Source organism: Pelodiscus sinensis, chromosome 4 (genome assembly GCF_052426305.1).
Source record: "Pelodiscus sinensis isolate ZL-2025 chromosome 4, ASM5242630v1, whole genome shotgun sequence".
NCBI classification, from domain to species: Eukaryota; Metazoa; Chordata; order Testudines; family Trionychidae; genus Pelodiscus; species Pelodiscus sinensis.
The window spans coordinates 82,276,743-82,299,436 of record NC_143055.1 but is presented as its reverse complement, the minus strand read 5'-3'; the positions used below and the strand labels follow the sequence as shown (position 1 = coordinate 82,299,436).

The window sequence follows — 22,694 nt, the reverse complement described above, 5'->3', positions numbered from 1 at the left end:
AAACCCTACATTTGGCTTAAAGGTAGATCTGTCCTCTGTTAGATCTCCTCAGAGACTGAAGTATAATTTTACCTCTTTCCCTGGGAAGAACTTTAGTGGAATATCCCTGAAACAATCTAAGATCCAAAATAGCTTAGCTTTAAATAAAACAATGTGTGTTAGAATTAACTCAAAAAGAAACAGTAGCAACATATTAGGACAAAACCTCCCAAGTCTTGGCCAAATGGTCCCAAATCTGGACCTCCACAGGCTGGATCTGCCTGCCAAGCCAATGGATCCAGCGCATGGCTGCCCTGGTGCTTCCCCACCTCCAGGCCAATTGAGACCTGAGGACAGGGAAGCGTGCAAAGTTTCCTCCCCCTGCCAGGGGCACGCAGCATCTGAGGGAACAGGAAGCTGTTTTAAAACAGCTGGTGATTCTCTGTAGGCACCAGCGATGGATGGAGGGGAGGGGGAATTCACACGCTCCCCCACCCCTGGGCCCATCGGGGTCTGTTGGTGGGAGGGCACGAGAAGTCTCCTGACCCCCGTCCCTTCCACCCAAGGGCCCGCCCCTTCCAGGACATCCCAGGGCCACTTCATAAATTTTGAAGTGGCCCCATTTTAAAAATTATTGCCCACCCCGGTTTAATGTCTGCTAGCTACAAGCTCTTATCCCCCTCTCTCTAATACACTATCACACTGTCTTCACTTCTTGTTAAGCCCTTGGGGGTTTTTAAGTAAAAGTGCAACCTCGCATTAACAAATTAGTCACAGAGTCCTATTCTATATTTGTAAAGGTATCATTAATGTCTGTGTTGTGCTCTAACTTGCGAAAGGAAAGAAGCAGCAATATACCAACAAGTGCACGCAGTTTTTCTGGCTGTGGACCCTTTCCCCACTGCAGTAGTTCAAATTCTCCCTCTTGTCCAATCCCAATCAGCCATTTGCTTTGAAATTATGCAAGTTTTTCATTCCCTTGGGTTTATCTGCCAGAAAGTAACATGTGGCCTATGGTTTGCATTTTAGTTTAAGAACTTCTATTACTGCAGTCAGATCCTTTCAAAATATTTCACTTCCCTTATTCCCATAGGCAGAAAGAATGGTTGGAAAAATTGTTCACAGCAGTATGAAGAGATGTAAAAGTTTTGCATTTTTTAATTATAAAAAGGAAATAATGTTAAAAAATATGTTTTAATCTGGTAGCTTTCCCTCCTAAACCAAAACTTCCATCTTGTAATAAATGTAACGCAACTGACTGTAAAAATAATGGTGGCAGCTGGAGCATCTTAAGAGTTTTAAGGACATTTTGTATTACTTTAAATTTCCCTCATCCTCAGTTCCTCCCACTATTATTGTGTGTGTGGCCTCATGAGGAGCCAGGTGATCAATACACAGAATGCAGATAAACAAGGATTTATCATGAGGCTTATATTTTAGTTATTGACAAGGCATAGATGTTGGTATGTATATTCTGACACACAATGTATCTAGAGATATTTCCAGGATTTAAATCGGGGTGGGGAACCTTTTTTGGGTTGGGGAGCCACTGAACCAAAGAAAAATCAGCTGGGGGTCGCACACAAGTGAGAAGTGGAGAAAACACCCTCACTGAGGCCTCTGACTGAGGAGAAAGACACTCTCCATATTCTCCTTGCACACCAGAGCCTAGGGGAGCCAAGCCTAATAGATTTTACATGCTTCAGCCCCCAGGGGGACAGCAGAGGGACTGGAGTACCTACATGGGCTTCCCGATGCTGGGGAGGAGGGGCAGCTGAGCTTCAGGGGCTGGATCCAGGCAAACTGAGGGCCGCTTCTGGACCCTGGGCCTGAGGTTCCCCACCCCAGTTTAAATACACATCCACTATTTCCATGAGATCATGAATGCTTAGTAAGTTGTATGTTTTTGAGTATGCAAAAACTTCTAGTTCTTTCAAGTTTGTGACCTAAAATACCTTTTCTACCTACATTTGTCATCCTTTAAAGTTCAATATCTAAATCCCTTTGAAAACTACAAGGGATCCCTATGCCCATCAGAAAGCTGGGAATATCCCTGCTGTAATGGGTATAAAACTCAGATTGCAGATCGATTCTAGATTTGCAGGGTATTAAAAATTGGATTACATTTATGGCATTTTAAAATATTTATAAAATCCCCTGATGTTCCTGATTGGATATCTGCCTATCTTGGGTATCTGCCTGTTGTAACTTTGGGGGGGGGGAAATGAAAAAAAGTTCCTCAGACAGGATGATTAAAGGCAAAACACTACAGCTGACTGAAAAAGCTCAGAGGTTGGGAATGTTAGTGTAAGTCCTCGGGGAGATATATTACTGGGCAGGCAGAAGGTGTGGCTGTCAAAGGTACATGATAAATTAATTTATCACATGATATAGAATGATTATGCACATAGATACCCACACTATCTTGTTTCTCATTACTTTAATCTTCATTCACGAACAGACAGAATAACTCACCATTGGCGATGACACTAGACTTCAGTCTGCACATCTATTGATAACATATACCACAAATGATCAACCTTGACCTATTTTTTATTCTAAAATACACAACTATATATGATATAGTGTAATACAGAGATTATATATTACACTAAATAAATATATATCAGAAGAATATCTTGTCCTCAGCTGAATAATATTAAAGGAAAATGCTGCAGTGGAGGAAACTTCAAACAACAACACAGCTTGGAACAAATACTGCTAGATAGTATTTGCTTTGTACAGTCCCATAGAGGAAAAAGTCTCAGAAGTCTCTTCATCAGCGTGGTTCTGATCAAATTCCTCTTTTACGTCGTCTTGGTTTTTTACTACTCAGTTCTGTCTTGCAAACAATATGGAGTAGCTCAAAAACAAGAGAACCAGACTCAGGAGAATGAGAACAGATAAGAATAGTACAAATTAAATGGAGGAAAATCTCTACAAATGTACTAAGTACTGTAAAGTGAACGTCACTGTTTAAGCTGAGATAACGCCACATTTTTAATTTTGTTCTTACTAAATGATTTTTCCAGGCTACTAAGTAAGTAAACATAGATCATGGTAATATTGATAATGCAGATGGTCTTGAAAAATTAAAAACTACATAAAATTTTAATATGCTGTAGGCTGTTATGCTGATTACTCCTACTTTGATTATTATTTCCATCAATTAATGTTCTTTTGTAAAAAGATTATTTTATGCTTTCTCTGCTACATATATTAACATTCAGGACGTTAGTATTGTGGGGGAAATATATTGGTAGACAAAAATACATGGTAATATATAGATTTATAGCATATTTCATTTACCATGAATGCATAAAATATATTTTCTTTAATACAAAAATTTAAAAGTCCCATTTTTACTGAAGAATGTTTTGCACTCATTCAGGATAACACAAAACTAGCCACAATAAACACATAGTACAAAATTGAATACAAATAGTTTCAAGCATTTGCGGATTTTTACCACCTCACATTTAAGCCTGTCTATTACTTCAAGAGTGTGATAAACACACTTCCCAGGGAGTTCTTTCTAACTAACGTTTAGAGAAGATAATACCTAATGGCTACCTGAACCAGCTGTTCTTTGAGATGTGATTCAGACATAAATTCTGTGCAGGTGTTTGCATGCCAAGGTTGTTAGATAATGTTTAATTTAGTAATTGTGTAGCCAAAAAAATTTATCAGTTACACAGTTACTAAAATACTCCCTGGGGCAGAGCTATCAGCCAGTGTGCTTCTCCCAGGAAGCCCCCTGCCACTTGATACTGCTGCTACCTCTGTTTAAAATTGGCTCCCATGCAGATTGTCTCCTGACTGCCACTCCATGCTGCTACCTCTGATACAGAGGCAGCAGCGTGGGGCAGCAGCAGACCCTGTCCACAGAGGTCCTGAGCTCCCCACGGAGTAAGGCTGCTCTAGCATCCTGCCTGCTCTCCCACCCCCGCGCTGCTGCCTCTGATACACCTAACTGTACTAGATGATGACTAATCCCTCCTCCTTTCGGGGGAATGCCAGAATCCAAACAAAAGCAGTATCATAAACACTAAACCAAACAAGGACCTCAGAGCCTGCTCTGGAATGTTCTGCTTTAATCACAAGCTTCTTTCTACCTAAGTCCTCTTTGTGAATGACTTGCAGATGGATCACCACAACAAGCACCTTAGTGTAGGGCACAGCAAGCACTTTTGTGCAGGGATTGCTATCAAGAATGCTCTCCACCCAATGACTTGAATTTTATACTATATCTTTCCTTAAAATGTCAGAAATTGAACTCAAAGACACAACATAGAAAAATCTTTTTATATTCCCATCACGTTTCACACCCATATTGGTCAGCTTCATGATCCTCTTAGACAAATTCATGCTGGAGTTCAGATTGTCTGTATGTGCAGTTTGAGGTGTAATAGGGATACATGAAAGAATATTTACTGATTGAAATGACCAACAGTCTCTCTCTTTCAATAGATAGAAAGTGACACAAACTGGACCCTTAATGTAAGTTTACAATTATATAATGAACATCAAACCTCACATTTATTAAGTGAAAATTTCATAATTTAAATGTTCCTTCATTTGCTTCTTTGTGGCATATATTGAGCCATTCTTTTAAATAAAACTATTTAAAATATTTCTCATTGAGAACAGATTACTACAAATAAACAGTTATTTTAAAATATGACAAACTTACATTTATTCTATAATTATCACTATATCTGGTTCCAATTTACAACTTGGAATAGAGGAAGCACAACCTATCATGCACTTTATACTTTTTAACAAAAGCCATCCCTCCCCGTCTCCTGTCAAGTACCCAGGAGTTCTAAAGAATATTTTAGAAAATAGCTTTTTCCTAATAGAGTTGTTGCTCCTCGATTCAAGATTTCATCACCAAAGATTTAAAGGATTTAGTCTTTTGCCTTTTTCTATCAATACACACACTACATTTTAATTTGACACCCTGGCAAGGCCAAATAAAAACAATGGTGAATATAATTGTACTGTATTCTGTACATATGTAATAGTACACTAAGATATGCTAAAAGAAAGTTTTTAAAAGTTGTACAGTCAACCACTAAAAAGTTAGGAACAGATAGAATTAAGATTATTCATATTATCTTTTAACAAGACTCTTTCCTCATTCAGTACCCAGCCAATCGATGGACAGTACTCAGCAAATTAAACAGTTGTTCAACATTTATTTTTACTTCATCATTCAATGTATAAAACTTGGACAAAGAGAGATTAAGAACAACATTTGCAGAAATGTCCACTAATTTTGTATGCCACAGTGACAGAGCCATCAGATTGAGATACGATGGGTCCCGACTGGCCTGTGACAACCAAACTCACAAAGCTAGAGAGATGAAGATTTATTGCTGCACTTAAGCAGAACAGAATCCTTTACAGTCTGAGTATGTTAATGTTTAACAGGTTTTCCTTCTCCATATTTGAAAGCAAACTTACCTCTCTCAATACAGAATCAGTTATTGAACTCAGATTGACTGCTCCTTCATAGGTTAAATAGTAGAATACATTCAGAGATCGGACAGCCTCTGGTCCTTGCTGTTTGTAGCCAAAAATTAAATCAATCCATTGGTGAAGCTGGCATGAAACAAACTCACTCTCCAAGGCCTGTAATAAAATGCAAAATATGTTATCCTGATTTCTATTATTCTTTCTTAAGAAATGTGAATATTAATAAATAGACATGAAATCCATCTTTAGTAGGTCCCCTGCACCAATGCTGCTAATATTTTAGAAAATAGACAACAATTCTAACACTTACTAAAAGCATACTAAGGTGGAAAGGACCACCTCTCGAAGTCCAGATAGGAGAATTGCCCCATATCCTGTCAATGAAGGTGGTAGTGATAAGACAGAAACAGCCTGAATGATCCAGCTCCTCCTCATGTGGGATGGGGAGGAAGAATGGACAGTATCTTAGGCCAGTTGTGACATGTTAACAGAGAGCTGAGAGATTTTGGGAAATAAAACTAACTAGGGATGATCAAGTAAAATGCAACTAAGAAGGTTCTTTATACCAAACACATTGCATATACAGTATGTTAGTTTGCTATTACTTTCATCTGTATGTTCATGCTAGTTCAAGATTGTAATTGAAGGGTATATTTATGCTACAAATAAACTTGTGGTTGGCTTGTGTCAGCTGGCTCAGGCTGCAGGACTATGCAGCCACAAGTGTTTAATTGAAGTGTAGACATACTTTTTTTGCACCACAGACTGTCTATTACTATTAGGGTTGCCAGGTGTCCGGTTTTCGCTCTGACAGTCCGGTATTTGTAGCCCATCTGGTAAAAAACAAACAAACAGAAAATACCGGACATCTTTCCTCTGCCGTGTCTGGCGGGGGGGAGCAGGGAGCGCAGGAATTTAAAGGTGCAGTGACCTTGCTCCCCCTCCTCCCCAACAAGTTTGCTTTCCCGTGTGGTTTTTTTGTTTGTTTGTTTTGCTCAACAAGTTTGGTTTCCTTCCCCTCCGCCTCCCCCAACCATTTCTTTTCCCTGCCCATGTTCGGGATTTTTTGTGAAAGTATCTGGCAACCCTAAACTATGTTTGGTAGCAGGCACATCAGGTACCCAATTTTGACTGGGGCCTCCAGAAGCTATACTAATACAAATAATAAAGTAATAAATATTCTTCCATATAACTGAGTTAATATTTCATATTCTATCCTAGAACCATGTGTTCAATAAGGCATTGGTTATCAAGTTAATTAAGAAGAGGGAAAACCAAGAACAGAGAAAGCAATTCAGATAAGCCTAAAAAGATAGACATTAAAAAAAGTTCAAATGAATTTCCTCTTCTCAACTTGCCATATTATTATTACTAAAATAGTAAGAACAATATTAAGATTAATTAAGAAAAATTGCATATTACATACACAAATGGGAAACTTTCACAATTTCTTATGCTGATCAGAAGATCCATTTGTAACAGACTTAACCAGTATGTTACAGCTATACGGCTGGAAACCTATGCTCCATGTGATTCAGTGAGTCTTTGTGCCTCAAATTTATCACAGCAAAGTACCAACAGAAGAGCAAGATTTGTAATATTAGTATCTTCCTATTTCTGCCTATGACTAACTTCCACCTGCTCTCATTCAGTCTCCTACCCAAAATAAGTGCCTGAATATAATTATTCACCCAACACTAGTATGTCTCTATTAGAGGTCAATTAATTTGTAAGATTTCTTCATATACTATTCATCTTTCAAACACAAAGGCAAGCCATACTTTATTAGCATGGAGACGGGCTGGAAGTGGAAAAATCTACCGCTAGTTGCTGCCTACATGACTTCTAAATATTTGGTTTTTCCATCAAACACCAATATTACTCAAAGCAGGCCATGAGTTGCTTTTATCATGCGCAGGTTTTGGAATATTCAGCTATTTCCTCACATAGGCAAAAGGGTTCACAACAATGCTTAGAACTTGCAAGATCTTTGTTCAGGGATTGTGAGGACTGGTATTGGCCACTGTCGGCAGACAGAATACTGCGCTGGATGGACAGTTGATCTGACCCAGTCTGGCCGTTCTTATGTTCTCTAGAAGACTTAGCAGTATCTGATTTGGAGATTAAAAAAAATTATGAACCCACACTCCATCCCTTCTTCACAGCTGCCAGGATTTGCAGCTTCAGTTTCAGTTTAGTTATACAGGTCGAACCTCTAAAATTCGGGACTCTCTGGTCCGGCAACAGCCATGGTCTGGCAAAACCATGGATATTGCTGGACCAGAGAACCCCGGCTGGTCAGGTTCAGAATCCTAGTCTGGTCTGGGCTGGCAGTGTGGGAAAGCACAGCACTGGCCAGGGCTGGGAGGCAAGAAACCACCCTAGCCATGGGATTGGCCCCTCTTCAGGGCTGGTGCTTTGGAGGATGCAGCCCTGGAAGGCCTGGCATGGTGTGGGGCTACACAGGGAGCAGCAGGTGGCAAGTGTGCAGCCCCACCCAGAAGCAGAGCCTACAGCCAGGTAGAGAGCCTTGACCTGCCCTCATCCAACAAACTCCATTGTTCAGGACCACTCAGGTCCTGAGGGTACTGGACAACAGAGGTCTGACCTGTAGTATAATTCACTACTTTAAAATGACGACTTTTTTGATTTCTATAAGATGACACTGTGCCATTAAAATATGGACATTTACTACTCATGGTAATGAAGTTTATCATCACATTCCCTATTCTAAATATTGGGAACACTGAAATATCATAATACAGGAAAACAATGATGTGAAGCAAGCAGCAAGATTTTACTACAGCCCACTGAACACACACACTTTGTGTGTCTGCATACAGAACCATTTTCTGTAGTATGCTGGAAAATTAAAACACTGTTCAGAAAATACTTGGTTAATTCACAATCCAATACATAAAAAGCAACAATTATGTTTTTAAAAATGAATGCCTGGCCCAATTAATTTGGTTCAATACCTGTTCAAAGGTATTATTTAAAATGAATCTACTATATTTCTAAATATTTAATACAGCTACTTTACATTACTGGCATGATTTCTTTTCCTATCTTGTAAAGCATTCAATTCTATTTTAAATAAGTAGAGATAAACAATGTAGAGAAGTCTAATATTATTCTGATTACAGAAATGAAGAGCTTTTTCTCTTAAAGGAAATTTCTAATTTTGAAAAGCAGAAGTAAAAATCTAAAAACCAAAGAAACTGCTCTGGCATTTGTACACAAAATGATGGGTTAGTTTCATTAACTGATGTCTGAAAACAACATTTAAATTGACACATAAAAACAGCCATTGTCTTAATTTGTGTGGTGTACTCCACACAAAAGCCCTAAATATGTTCAAATTAGAGCAAGCTGCTTGATTGTCACTGCAGTCTCATGTCACATTAATGCATGACAAACATTAAACCATACACTTAAATGGCAATTTATATCATTTAAATGTTTACTGCCAGACCAACTCATCACTCATTTAAATGCGACTTTCTGACAGCTAATTTCAGTTAATTTTCCTCTATTCACTTAATTAGAACTTTCAATCAAGAAAAGACCTGTACATATCTTCCAGTTCATCTTTTTTAATTCGAATGCTCAGCTATTGAAATCCTCTAAAATGGATTACCAGATTGTATGTCACATGTCTAGCAAAAAAAAAAAAAAAAAAAAAAAAGACCACATGGTAAAAAAAAAAAAAAATCTTACAATATATATGATTAAAAGACTCATTTATATAAAAGTACGCTAAGTTCACATGCATAGAACCTTCACAATTAAAACTATAAAAACAGCAACCAAGCAAATTAAAAATTAATGACTTCAAAATTGTTTAATAAGATAAAAATAGTCAGGAGTCTCATGAGTGTCCATAGACAACATGAGGCTATAAAATTCTACAAAGCTCAGCAAATGACAATGATGTGCATTAATCTTCTTGCTATCTTGCCAAAACCTTATTAACATTGTAACATATTTAGTTTCAGCTTTACCTATTTCATCTTAGAAAAAAATTGTTTTAAGAGCATATGATTGTATATGTTCACTATGCAAACACGGGTCAACTGTGTTTTACTATTTTTCATGTGGAAAAATTCTTAACAGGAATACAAAATGAAACATACTATAATGGTCATATTACACCCATAAAACACATGAGCACAGATAACTACTGTAACATTGTTCTGCAATCTTTTCAGGTTACTAAATGTGTAAATCTAACAATCTCTTAAAAATTACCGTCTCAGCACTTATTCTTGGAGCTGCTGGTGGACATTCTAAATTTGCTTCTCTTTTGCAAGTTTAAGTTATACAGATTTAGATTTATAAGAACAAGAAGTTAACTATGGAAAGATCATGGAGATTCTTTGTTGTTTCCTTTACACTACACGAGAGCACTTTTAAACATCTTTATTGACTTTTCAGGACACAAGTGTAAGGGCTAAAAGAAAGCGATCACGACGAACATCAGTACTCAGGACACAGCAGGAAAAGGCAAATATAACACACATTTTCAAAAAAGAATAATAAGGTTTTCTGTCATTCTAGGTTAACAGATTATGGTCTCTGAGTGATTATAAATTAGGTTTAGAAGAGTAGGATATGATCATATCTTTGTAGGCACAAAGGGAATTGAACTTGAAAATTATTAAAAACTAACAATTTTCAGGACAACAACAGTGTAACAAACTAATTTGACTAACTAAAATCAAAACTACTGTAAAAACTGAAAAAATGTAAAGTACAACATTAATAAACATAAAGCTACTATGTTCATTGCAAATTCTCTTTAAAAAAGGGGAATTATTTTTTAAATTATTTGCTCAATATTTACTCATTCAAAAAATAAAATAAAATGGAGGCCATGGAATGCTAAACATTTAGGATACTCAGACCTCTAGGACAGATAGACCTTATTAAAGTCAGAGTTAAATATGGTGTGCTGCTATGGGATACTAACATTCTTCCCATGCTGCTCCTAAAACTAGCCAATCAATTGTTAGTACTCCCATCGCAGTATGGATATATCATTTACACCCAACGTGTGTTTTGAGTAAAATTTGTAAAGAAAAGAGAAAATAAAAGAGGAAAATGACAAACGGCTACAATGTCCAACACAATATAGTAATATTGAATTCTACTGAGTTATTATAAAATAAATCAGTCATTAATGTCCAATTGTTAAGGATCAAATAACACCACAGAAAGACTGTCATGTGAAGCTACACACAAATTGTCAGTTCAGTCCACTGGGACTCGTGTTAGCTTTGACAAACTGTCCTGGGGCTGATAGCTGTTTTTTTAATGAGATCTATTAGGCACAGACTAAAACACTTGCGATATGCTAAAAAGTACAGTATACAGACGTTAAACACAAACATCTATTAGTAACTTTCATTTGCCCATTCCCAAAACAGAAATGGGTGAGAAACATTAACCAAGTAAGGTATTGATATTACAATAATTATATTTCAAAAATATATTTCAAATCCAAAATAAAATGTTATTAAATAAAATGCAATTTAAATGCTCTCCTGAAATAGAATTCTGAAATTTGTGCTTGTATTGCCTTTTAAAAAAAAGGAATTAAAAGAAAAAATACTAAGGACTGTATTTTATATATTTTAATATAAAAGGTGCTATATAAAAAGTATTAGGCAAAATGTGCTCAAAACAGCAACAAAAAATGCAAAGGGTTAGAAACAAAATTTTAAAGTTAAGTTGCTAACTATATCACATTTACTAAATGCCATTATATTTTTAGAATTAAGACTGCCTAATATAATCAACACATTTTTAAAGTAGCTACCTCAATGTTTTTCCTCTATAAAATATATTTTTCTAATTTACACTAAACAGCTTACACAGCATGTGAAATAGTATATATTTTAAAAACAAATATTAGAAATTAGGGTTATTCTGATAATTATTTAGCTAAATACACTAAGTATACCTCATTTTACCAACATATGCACTATTTAGACAAAACTTTTTACAGTGAAATTATTCAGAAATAAGAACATATTTCTTCTTGCTTTACTCTCCCATTGACTATTAAATGGATCTTAAGATAATCAAAGCAAAAGAAGACATCTGATGAACAGTAAAACTACTTAACACACTCTAGAACTTGGGTCTATACTGTTTTACTTCTGAACATTTTTCTAGGAATATACTCTTTTTTTTTTTTTTTTACACATAGCATGAAAAAAATTGAATCGTTTCAAAATTCTTGGAGCACTGGTGTTTCCCACATGTACAAATGCAAATAAATTTCCATAGTCTCCAAAGGGTTAAAGTACTTTGATGTCACTTTGAAACAAGAGATGCCATTACAATGAGTTAAAGTAAAACTGAGTCATTATGAAATTCATTATAAATCTCCAACCCTCAATCAAAGAAAAAGTGTCTACATATGAATAGAAAAGCTCTAGTTACACATTTCAGAGACTGGAAACACAATATTTTGATTTATCATTTTTAACAAATATGCCCATACAAAGCATTGCAAAGGCAACAGCTACAATACTCAAGTGCCAGACAATTAATTTAAATATGTTAAGCATATTTCAGGTTACACACACACACAATCAAAAACCAACTGTTCTGTTATGTTTGTATGTGCTGGATTTCAAACACTAAAGGTAATGTTTCCTTAACATTGATATATGACCTTTGTAATTTACAATGAAGGCGGCAGTGGGGTTTTTTCAGCCTAATTAGAACTGTTTCAAATTTTCCTGCTAAATATATGATAGAAAATCCTTTCAACTTTTTTTTATTATTCTAGAGTTTCTTTCCATGTCAACTTTGTTCCAATCAAAATATGCTTTGAATTAAATGATTTTGATTGAATAGGTGGATCGCATTTCACCTTTAAGATTTAAAGTCCAAAAAGGAAAAGTTTAGCCTAGTCAAACAAAGCAAGAGCAGCCACTTTGCGGAAAGCTACTCACATTTACAAAGACTGACAAATTGTTTGTGTGTACCATTAGGTCTAGTTTTTGCAATAGTTGCCAGATTTCCTGTTCTTCTAATAAGATATTAACTCTTTAAATACTGACCTATAAGTAACCAATTGTATTTCCATTTTAAATGCAACTTTTCCCATGTATGCCCTTTTGAGTGCAAGAGAAATCTAAAAAAACCCACTCATCTGCTATTAGGCATATTTTATACTAAAGGTTGCCCTGGATGCATTGGATATGTATGATAAATCTTAACTCAGGGGATAAATAGAAAGGTAGCTTTTCTCAAAATAATTATAATTCTACAGAAAATAATCACACTAAATGATCTTTAGAACAGATTTTTTAAATTACCCATAAGCATTAAGCTATATTCACAGAGTTGTTTGGCATAGTATAATATAATGAAATGTAATTCTGTGTTGAAGAGAATTTGGTGCAAGCAGCACTGCACTGAAAAGATGGAATTTAGTACCTCAAAGATCTTTTCTAAATTCATATAATCTATTACCCAAACATTAATTAATATCATGTTTTGATAAAAATCTCAAGCACTTGTGCGCTTTTTGGCAAGTCAAGCACTCTCTCTGGAATTGTTATTTTATAGTTTTCAATGGACTACTCAACCAGCTGTTACATATTTTATACACTAAAGTCTGCATTTCCTTTGAAATTCAGTTTTAATATTAACTGAAGCTTGTATTGTTACATGCCAAGATCAAAAGAATTAGGCAAACTTGCAGAACTGTCTTCAATCTGTTTTCATAGCAACTGCACTACTAGGTACAGTGGTCACCCTAAAAAACTTGCCAGTTACCTTATTAAATTATTTCTTAGTATACTAAATTCTATTTAAGTAGAACACTACGTAACTATCAGGGGTAGACTAGGTAATCCTGCAAATATTGAAGTAATTTCCAAAGGGATACGTGACACAGTTTTAAGCATGACACCTGTATACAATCATATACGCAGCCATATGTTACAATTTTTTACATGGAAAATTTCAACAACTAACAAACAACACTTCTCTCCTAAGGTTCTAAAGTAATAAAGTCTATATTATTCAAACTTGTGCACTTCTCCTGCAAACATTTACTTAGGGTGCATCTACACTGCACCCGTAGCTCAAAATAAGTTATGTAATTTGAGCTATGCAAATTGCGTAGCTTATTTCAAGTCAATTTTGAAATAGGTTATTTCAAAATTTGGCACTGTCTACACAGCACTTATTTTGAAATAAACTGCTATTCTAAAATGTCCCTTACTCCTTGTGGAATGAGGTTTAAAGGGACTTCAGAACAGTGAGCCTGTTATATTTCAAAATTATAGGCGCGTTCAAAATACGTGGAATAGCTATTTTGGGATACCACCGGTATCCCGTAATAGCGCTGCAGTGTAGATGTAGCCTCTGATACTTAACTTTGTGGGCAATTTGATTGGCTTCAATGGGACTACTCACATGAGTGAAGTAAAACATCTGTGGCTATGTCTAGACTACATCCCTCTTTTGAAATAGGGATGTAAATTAGACAGATCAAAATTGCATTTTTTGAGGAAGTACAGGATATTTTGAAAAAAGATTTCTTTTCGAAAGAAAAGCACCTAGACAGCAGTTTCACTTTCGAAATACCCATTTCTGAAATAATGTGAGGCCGCCATTATGCAAATGAGGCATGGGAAATTCAAATCCCGGCTTCATTTGCAATTTCGATCTAATTCACATCCTTCTTTTGAAAGAGGGATGTAGGTTAGAAATGCCCTCTATGTTTCCAGGATCAGACCAATACACTTAATGTAGCTGCTGTAAGGAAACACACAGCACACAAATATTAAATTTCTTTTGGTTTAGTGGGAGACACATAGTTGGATTCATAGTGTATGTCTACACTGAAGTGAAAGACCCACAGCACCAAGTCAAATGACTCAGACTTGAGAGATTAAAAAAATAGCAGTTTAGAGGTTTGGGCTCAGGATGTTGGCCAGTGCCATCACCTCTGCTGTCTCATCTATGCTGCTTTTGTACATTAGCTCAAGCAAAGCTAATACATAGCTTCATAGCTGGGTTGGGAAGCATGCTGCCAGCTATAGTATGGACGTGTCCACAAAAAAATGTAATTGAACACATTTGCTTGGCTTAACTAAAACTAACTACAGTTTGCACCTCCCTTACCCAGGATTCTCTTTTCTGGCAACATCTATGGTCCAGCATCACCATGGATGTTCCTGAACGAGAGAGCCCTAGAGCAGGGGGGCCAGCAGCGGGAAGCCCAGCAAGTCTGGTAATGGCAGGGCCTCAGCAGCCAGGGCAGTGGTGGTGTCAGAACAGCCCAGGTGGCTGCTCTATCAGAACTGTCTGCCATCCAGCAGCAGGGCCAGGACCATGTCAGCCCAGGAAGGGAAGCCTGGCTGGTGCTGCATCGGCCCTTGCAGTGACAGGATCACAACATACTGGGCAGAGGGAATGTGGCTGCAGCATCATGATTGGGGCTGCCTGCAGCTCAGTGGTGGGGCTGGGGCTGCGGCCACAGCAGCCCAGGAGGGGAAGCTAGAACAGGGCCATGGTAGCCCAGCTGAAGCAGCGCAGCCAGAGCCACATGCCACCTAGCAGGCAGTGGAGTCAGAGGTGGAGCTGGCCAGCAGGCATCTTGGCTCGGCCAAAGGAGCTGGCGGCAGGAATGGGCAGCAGGCTGAAGGATTGGTGTGAGGGGACCTTCCCTTATCTGGCAAATTCCCTCATCTGTGACCAGTCAGGTCCCGAGAGTGCCAGACCAGGGAGCTCCAACCTGTAGTTTAAAAATTTGAATAGAGAGGTTTCTATGTACCATTAAACATCTCTAATTTAAAACAGTGTCCATGTTATCAGAGGACTTCTGTTCTGACATCAAGAAGAAGTGACTACATGCTATCTCTATCACCAACGAAGGCTGGATAAGCCTATCATTTGCAACGGCTATTCCTGTTACATGAAATATTGGAGAGAGGGGCAAGGAATTCCCTCGCCTATGTGAGTCAGTAGACAGTTTTCTCAGTACTCCTAGCATGTTTGCTTGAAGAGCAATGGTTAAACCAGTGCTGCAATGCAGCTGCATTGCTGTAGCACTTCAGTGTAGACCTGAAGGAGGATTTGTACTCAGTAAGCCAGCACCCTAAAAGGCAGTAGATAGGCCAATGGAAGGAGTCTTTTGTTGATCGCACACTGTCTATATTGGGGCACAGAAATTATGTCAGCAAAGCTAAGTTTCTCAGAGTGTGGATTTTTCAGATCCCTTATAGATGTAGATATACTGATATAAAATGCCCAGTGTAGACCTGTCATGGGTCTGAGAACACAATGTTAACTACTGGGCCAATAGTTAGCCTTGGTCAAATTTACTTAAAAGACATTTAAAAATCAGACACACCAAAGCTGGTCATTTGAATGCCAAGTTCTAGCTCAAACAAAATTTTAAAAAATCAATCGTTCTACACTTTTCAGAAAGGAAGTTTGGCATGAGAAACAGCCACTTGTCTATAGAAAGAAAGTACTTAGTAGACATGTACATTACAAAACCTAAAAGCATGTGGAATTTGCCTCAACTTGAGATTTAACCTTGATTAGATCTACATATTTGTTTTGCAGCTAGAAATTGGCTCAAGTCATAAAGACTGGCCACAGCTACAGTCATCCACAAACTTCAGGGCTGTGAGATTGTGTGTATTGGTTCACCTAATTCTTGTTAAAATCAGACAGTACTAGCATGGTTTTAATACAAAACATGGTGAAGTTAAACAGCTTTCCATAAAAATCACTGGGTTTTTTAAATTAAAGGCAAAACTTGCATGATAGAAAATGAACCCACATGAATCAAATGTGCAAAAAGTTTATATGAACACATGACACAAATCTCCCATATTTGTGACAGGTTTAGTGTGGGGTATTAGGATGAGCAGATCAAGCTACTGTTTTAATCTCAAACTGGAGGTAAGAGGTACACATAACAGTTGAGGAATACAAGCAGAATATTATGTACATTGTGGGAACTTATTGATTTACAAAATAATTGTGTGTGCATGTACATGCATGCATGCTTTCATATTAGTCTCCTCTAATGGATCTTCATTTCATTGTAGTTAACTGACACAATGCTTATTTCAGGAGGTTCTAGCATTTACGTGTCTTCATATGTTTCAGCTTTTAAATAAAGTTTGTGGTTCAACATATTTCACTGTGTGTGTAAAACATAGCTAGAAATGGCTGCACATACATAAATTCATAGTTCATTACAAAGACTGTGAGCAAAGAGTCTAGACCAGGGTATCCCAACCAATGGGTCGGGACCCAAATATGGGTGGCCATTACATTTCAAAAGGGTCACCAAGTGTCTCCCCAGATGGCTCTTCCCTCCCTTCTCCCCTTCCCCCGTTTTTGAATTGCCTTGGGTCACGAAGTCTTCCTGAATTGTCAAAATGGGTCCCCATCTGGAAAAGTTTGGGAATCACTGGTGTTAGGAGCATAGATTGAGGCAATTTGCATTAGAAAGCAGTACCAAGGACATTATTTTTAAAAAATAAGACGAAAAAATGAAGGAAATTGTATTTTAAAATACAGGTTAGATGAAAGCCAGGCAAAATCATTTCAGTCATGTGATTTTACTTGTCTGCTAATTCCTAGAAGAAACAAATTTCAAGTGCATCTTGCAGGAGAAAACAGGAGGCTTCCTATGTTAGAGTATACCACATTTGAATAAACTTAAAAAACAACAAATGATCTGGTAGCACTTGAAAGACTAACAAAACATGAAGATTGTATCATGAGCTTTCGTGGGCACAGCCCACTTCTTCACATGTGGTCAGGATCATCTGAACAAGTGGGCTGTGCCCATGAAAGCTCATGCTACCATCTAAATGCTTTGTTAGTCTTTCAAGTGCTACCAGACTATTTGTTGTTTTTTAAGTGTATCCTGTACAGACTAACTCGGCTAACCCCTGAAGCTTTTGAACATTTGAATAAATCAATCAGTTACAAAACCAAGAAACAACAGGAAAAGTCACTATGACATCAAATAGCACAAATATGTAACACACTCCCAGATTCAAGTACATAGCTACAAGAGGGATTTGTTTTCTCACAAAGATTATAGACAGTCATGTCCTGATCTTTAATTAAAACATTTTGGTGGCACCTTAGAGTAATAATAAAGGAAGATACATAATTTGCAAGAACACCACCCTATTTAAAGTTGGGATTTAATCTGAACAACAGATACAAGGTGGGAGAATAGAGACACCAATAAATGACTCTATAACCATCAAAGCTTCACTATTTGTCTTTATAGAATGGGATATTGTTCAGCAAAAAGGATTTCTAGGGGTGCTGACTCCTTGCAGCACTCTCCAGTGACTCAAGAATGACTTCCATGGTTTGGCACTCGCAATGTTTAATCATAATAAATAACATTTCTTTGGGACTTTATTCTATTCTTCCAACTCAGCTGTCTATATATGGAATGTTTTCAAGTAATATATTGAATATGCTCAGGAACTCAAGATATGGACCTGCTGTAACTAAGAGTAACCTTACTATTAACTTTCCACAGACAGTACCCAATGAAGAATTCAAATTTTTACCATGCAAATAAGCCAGGTGATCCAAGTCATTAAAAAGAAATTTTAAGACCCTCCTTCACATTGTTTTAATTAACAGCAGCAGAGTTACAAGCTTTTAATCTCACTTTCTAGCTAAATCTGGAATAAAAGCTAAACAACAATTGATTTGATTGATGGTAACTGAACTAACATCTGGGAATACCACACCTAATTTCTTGAAATAAAATGTCACATCTTTACCATATGAACTTTAACATCCAAACTAAGGAAGTAAACATGAGGATAATATGAATTTTCTGTCTGAAGTTCGGTATTAAGTATCCAAACTAATTGAGATATTTGGCTCTGAAAAACTGGAGGCTCCCACCATCATAACTAATCAGAATAAACAAGGAATAAAATAGTTAATGTAAGCATTATTGATTCCTAGCTGATATCTACAACTTCCTATAAGCAAATCTAAAGTAAGTTCAAATAATTTCCCTACTCATTTGAGGAGTCCAGTTAACACATTTTTAAAAAAGAGAAATTACTTACTCTAACCTAGTATAAATAGAAGTGGGCTGTGCCCATGAAAGCTCATGATACCATCTACATGTTTTGTTAGTCTTTAAAATGTTACCAGACTATTTGTTGGTTTTTTAAGTTTCTGATTAAGCACTGTACATCTTGGAATAGGGTTGCAGTGTCAAATCAGGTTTAAAAGCTGAATTAAATCTTTTTGTATGTTTGAGTAAAAGAGCCTCTTCCAATAACGAAAAGTGAATGAGACTGTGTGTGTATACACAAATATTATATTGTCCTGCAGATTCGATATTTAAAGCTTTACCTTTTTAACTGAGGGCAGGACCTGCCAGCCTCAGAAGACTAAATCACAATCCCCTTTTCATCTTTTGGAGGAACAGTCTAACTTGGTACTGATACCCATGTATTCTTCTCAGTGGCTTAGCAGAACAAGAAAAAGTGTTACACTACCCATAACAGGCTGATGTTACACAGACACTTTCTGTTCTAGTCACTGACTCTTTCCTGTGAAGACAACAACATTAGGGTTGCCAGGTGTCCGGTTTTGAACCGGATAGTCCAGTATTTGAGCTTTCTGTTCAGGAAACAAATTGAGAAAATATAAATGAGAAAATATAAATGTCCGGTATTTTCTAAATAAGATGTAATTTAGTGTGTGATATAATGCCAAGTGTGTCTGGTATTTTTGTTGAAACCATCTGGCAACTCTAAATAACATTACTTTTTTACATACAGAAACCAAATTGTAAAACTTTAAAACAATTGAATTGAGATGATTGACAAAAAATACAAGGTTACCATCTCTTTCTAAATAAAAGACAATTACTAAAGGAACATCTTTATGTCTCTCTCTTGCTATGAGAGGAAAAGGCGCCCAGGGCAGCAAGGCAAGAGTTAATTGAAACTAAAGTGAGGGGGGAGGGGGTGAACTGAGAGTTAATCAGGGACCATATCCAGAGCCAGGCATGGATAGGCCTCACTAATGAGCCTCAAGTACCCTGCAGTGGCTTTCAAACTTAACTGGCTTCAAACGATGCCACCCCATGACAGAATGAGGCTACCCATAAGAGGAAGGTGATTAGAATAAATGACTGGAGTAATTAACTCTGATTTGAAACCACCTGACTGGAAAGAGAAGCTAGGAGCTGTTTAGCTGATGGTCTTCTGGTTAAAAAGGGGAAGCTTTCCTTTGCTCTTGTGTTTGTGTGTATGTTAGAAGAGCTCTTCCTTTCAAATAGGTATTTGGTGGCACTAATGAAAAGCAGCTTTCATTCAAAGGCCTCCCCATTCATTGCTAAAGGAGGAGAAAATAAAAGCTTCAAAGTAGAACTAATTTACTTCACCCTAAAACCCTTTGGTGAGTTTGCAGTTTGTATTATCAATGCCAGAAAAAAGCCTCTCTAAACTATGCTTTAAAATATATTATTCTCTTTCAAGAAAACAGCAATTTAATTTTTAATTAAAATATCTATCATTCTTTTTCTATAAAATATTAAGGCATTAGAGAAGCCCTCTTGTTTTCTTGGACTATTTTTCAGGTTCTGCCAACATTCCTCACCCCCACGCCCTCAGTGGGAAAGAGGTTTAATTCCCTCTAGTGGTAGGAACTATTTTTTTGCACTGTGAAAAACAGAAAAATTTGACATTTCTCAAATGGAATAAGCAATCTTCAATAGCTCTTAGGCCCCATACACAGTCACTTAATCTACCACCCTATCTTGACACTTTATTTTACAAAGAAGAATTACAAAGAGTGGGGGCATTACTACCTGCTGTTTTACAAGCAATCAGCAATTCTTTGTATCAGTGTTGACCTGTACCTGCTGAGTAAATGCTTTAAAAAAAAAAGTTTCACTAACTGCCCAGAAACAACTACAGTATGGTAGCAAAAGCAATTCACCAAATATTTATGCTGAAATTCTGATTTATTTGACAGTTTTACACTTTCAAGCCATGATATAATTAAATGTTTTGACAACTAAGCAAAAATTGTATAAATTTGAATGCTGTTAAAAAAATATATCATCAAATATGAAAATGCAATATGTCTAATCCATTTTAAAAAAATGTCCCCGTAAAAATGGATAAAAATTGTTATTTAACATCAAATATTTTCCTCTCACTTTTTCTAATATTGTGTTTAAAATATTCCATATAAATAATGAACTTTTCATCACAGTTTCAGTCTTCAAAAGTCATTTTAGATTAGATAATTCTACAGAAGTAATCAGAACATTCCTATTACTTGCATAGAAATGAAACATGTACAATAGTATAGAATATTTTCAAAGTAAAACCCAAACAGTACTTAGCAATATATTATTAGGTAATTTTTGATATTTCAGTTGTTTAAAAATACAGATCTGCAGCTGTCATGACGGCTTAGCAGACCAATAATGCAGTATGATGTTAATCCTGTTTCTCCAAAAGACCCTGGTTCAAGTCTCAGACAATCCCTTGTGCTGATGTGGACCAGTGAGATTCAAACTGGCATTTCTTATGGATGAGAAAGGGGTACACAATGCACAAAGAATGTTGAAGACTGAGTTTAGAATCAGAAAAACTTGCAGTTGATCATTTGTGTCCTCACAGATCATCTGAAGCCAAAAGTGAGACTCACTATATATAATTAAAATAAGAATGGTTTATATAAAGAAAAGCAAAAACAAGTAGTCCTTAAACTATGATTTTTCACACTGAGGTCAGTTTGTCTTCAAAATGCAGTTTCGTTATCATTTTTGGTAGTATGTGTATAACATGTGGGCTTATTGCTGAACTTAAAAGCTAATAGTTTAAACAATGTATAATTATATAACCATTATTTAAACATTAAAGCCTTTAAGCAAATATGTTAAAACATTTAGAATCAACTCTGTAAAGCAGCTGAAGAGCACTGTTGCTCTGAAGGAAACTGTAATCCAACTAAAGGTAACAATGACCAGTTGTTTATAAAACTACTGAAATGTTTGGAAACCAGTTCACATTCTCATGCTATGTTTATGTTTCCATTTATCATCCTTCTCCTTGAGAAGATAGCTCGAAAGGAAGAAAGACTAGAGAACAAAATCTTGTTTAAATTACATCAGGTAATTTAACAAATTGAGACAAAAACGGGATGCCTGTATACATCTAAAACATTATTGCATTAAATCATTTCACCCACAACCCTCTGTCTCTGAGGAACTCAGACTTGCAGTGTAGTTTATATTTATTTTGTATATTTGGCCTTGCCAAGGACTTCTAGTTAGGGAAGAGGACCCAGAAATCAATTCAAAATGCTAAAATATACAGAAAGTGCAATTTGGAGGCAGTTGTTTTTAATCAAAGATCAGAACTGACCTCTGCTTACAACAGCCCATTAAATGTATTTCTTAAGTACAATATATGGAGGGTTTTTTCAGTAAATTTAGTTTCCTCAGAAATAGGGGCATATGGAATATATACAGACTGGACACAGGCAGATTCAACTCCAATGAAGTAAACAGAAAAAGAGCTACACATCAAATTAGAAATGTCATCCTGATTTCTGCGATGATACATGTAATCAATGACTATGCTGGAACAGCTTTTGCTTATATCCAGGCTAATATGGTTCTATAAATTACCATTTTGTTTAATCAACGGATTTGGGCATGTATATTCTGGTTACAGTTAAGTACCACTTTTCCACCCTTCACATCCGGTGTTTTTTGAAGGAATTGATAATGGAAGATTTAAAGATCAAAGTTAAAGGGGAACTTACAAATTAGAAATCACTTTTGTTTGAATGTTTTTAAACTTATTTGTGTTATAATTTAAGATTATTATAACAGACTGGATAAAATATTTTTCATCATGTTCACTATATGTGGACATAATATTCTGAATACAGTCAGTTTCTTCTTCTGTTTATATAGATTTATCGCACAGACAATGGGCAGAATAAATATTTTCAAAAATTAGAAGCATGTTTATAAACAGACAGATTTTTCCAAGGTACAAGAAACAATTTTAAGTATCTAAAGCTACTTTCAACACACTTGCTGAAATTGACTAGATTTTAAGTTGACAATTTCCATTTAATATTGTGATAAGCTGACAAGAATCTTCTTGAGAAAATATGGGTTGTGTGTGTTTGTGATTTATAAAATGATGTAGTGT

General features: G+C 36.4%; 1 protein-coding gene across 7 annotated transcripts in view; it reads right to left on the bottom strand.

Annotated features, from left to right (window-relative positions):
* LRBA (LPS responsive beige-like anchor protein) overlaps positions 1-22,694 on the bottom strand; it is a 559,883-nt gene that overhangs the window by 65,601 nt on the left and 471,588 nt on the right. For all 7 annotated transcript variants that reach the window (XM_075930027.2, XM_075930020.2, XM_075930019.2 and 4 more), the window contains one exon: positions 5,449-5,616. In XM_075930027.2, coding sequence (XP_075786142.2) covers positions 5,449-5,616 — 168 coding nt within the window. The remainder of the gene's footprint in view (positions 1-5,448; positions 5,617-22,694) is intronic.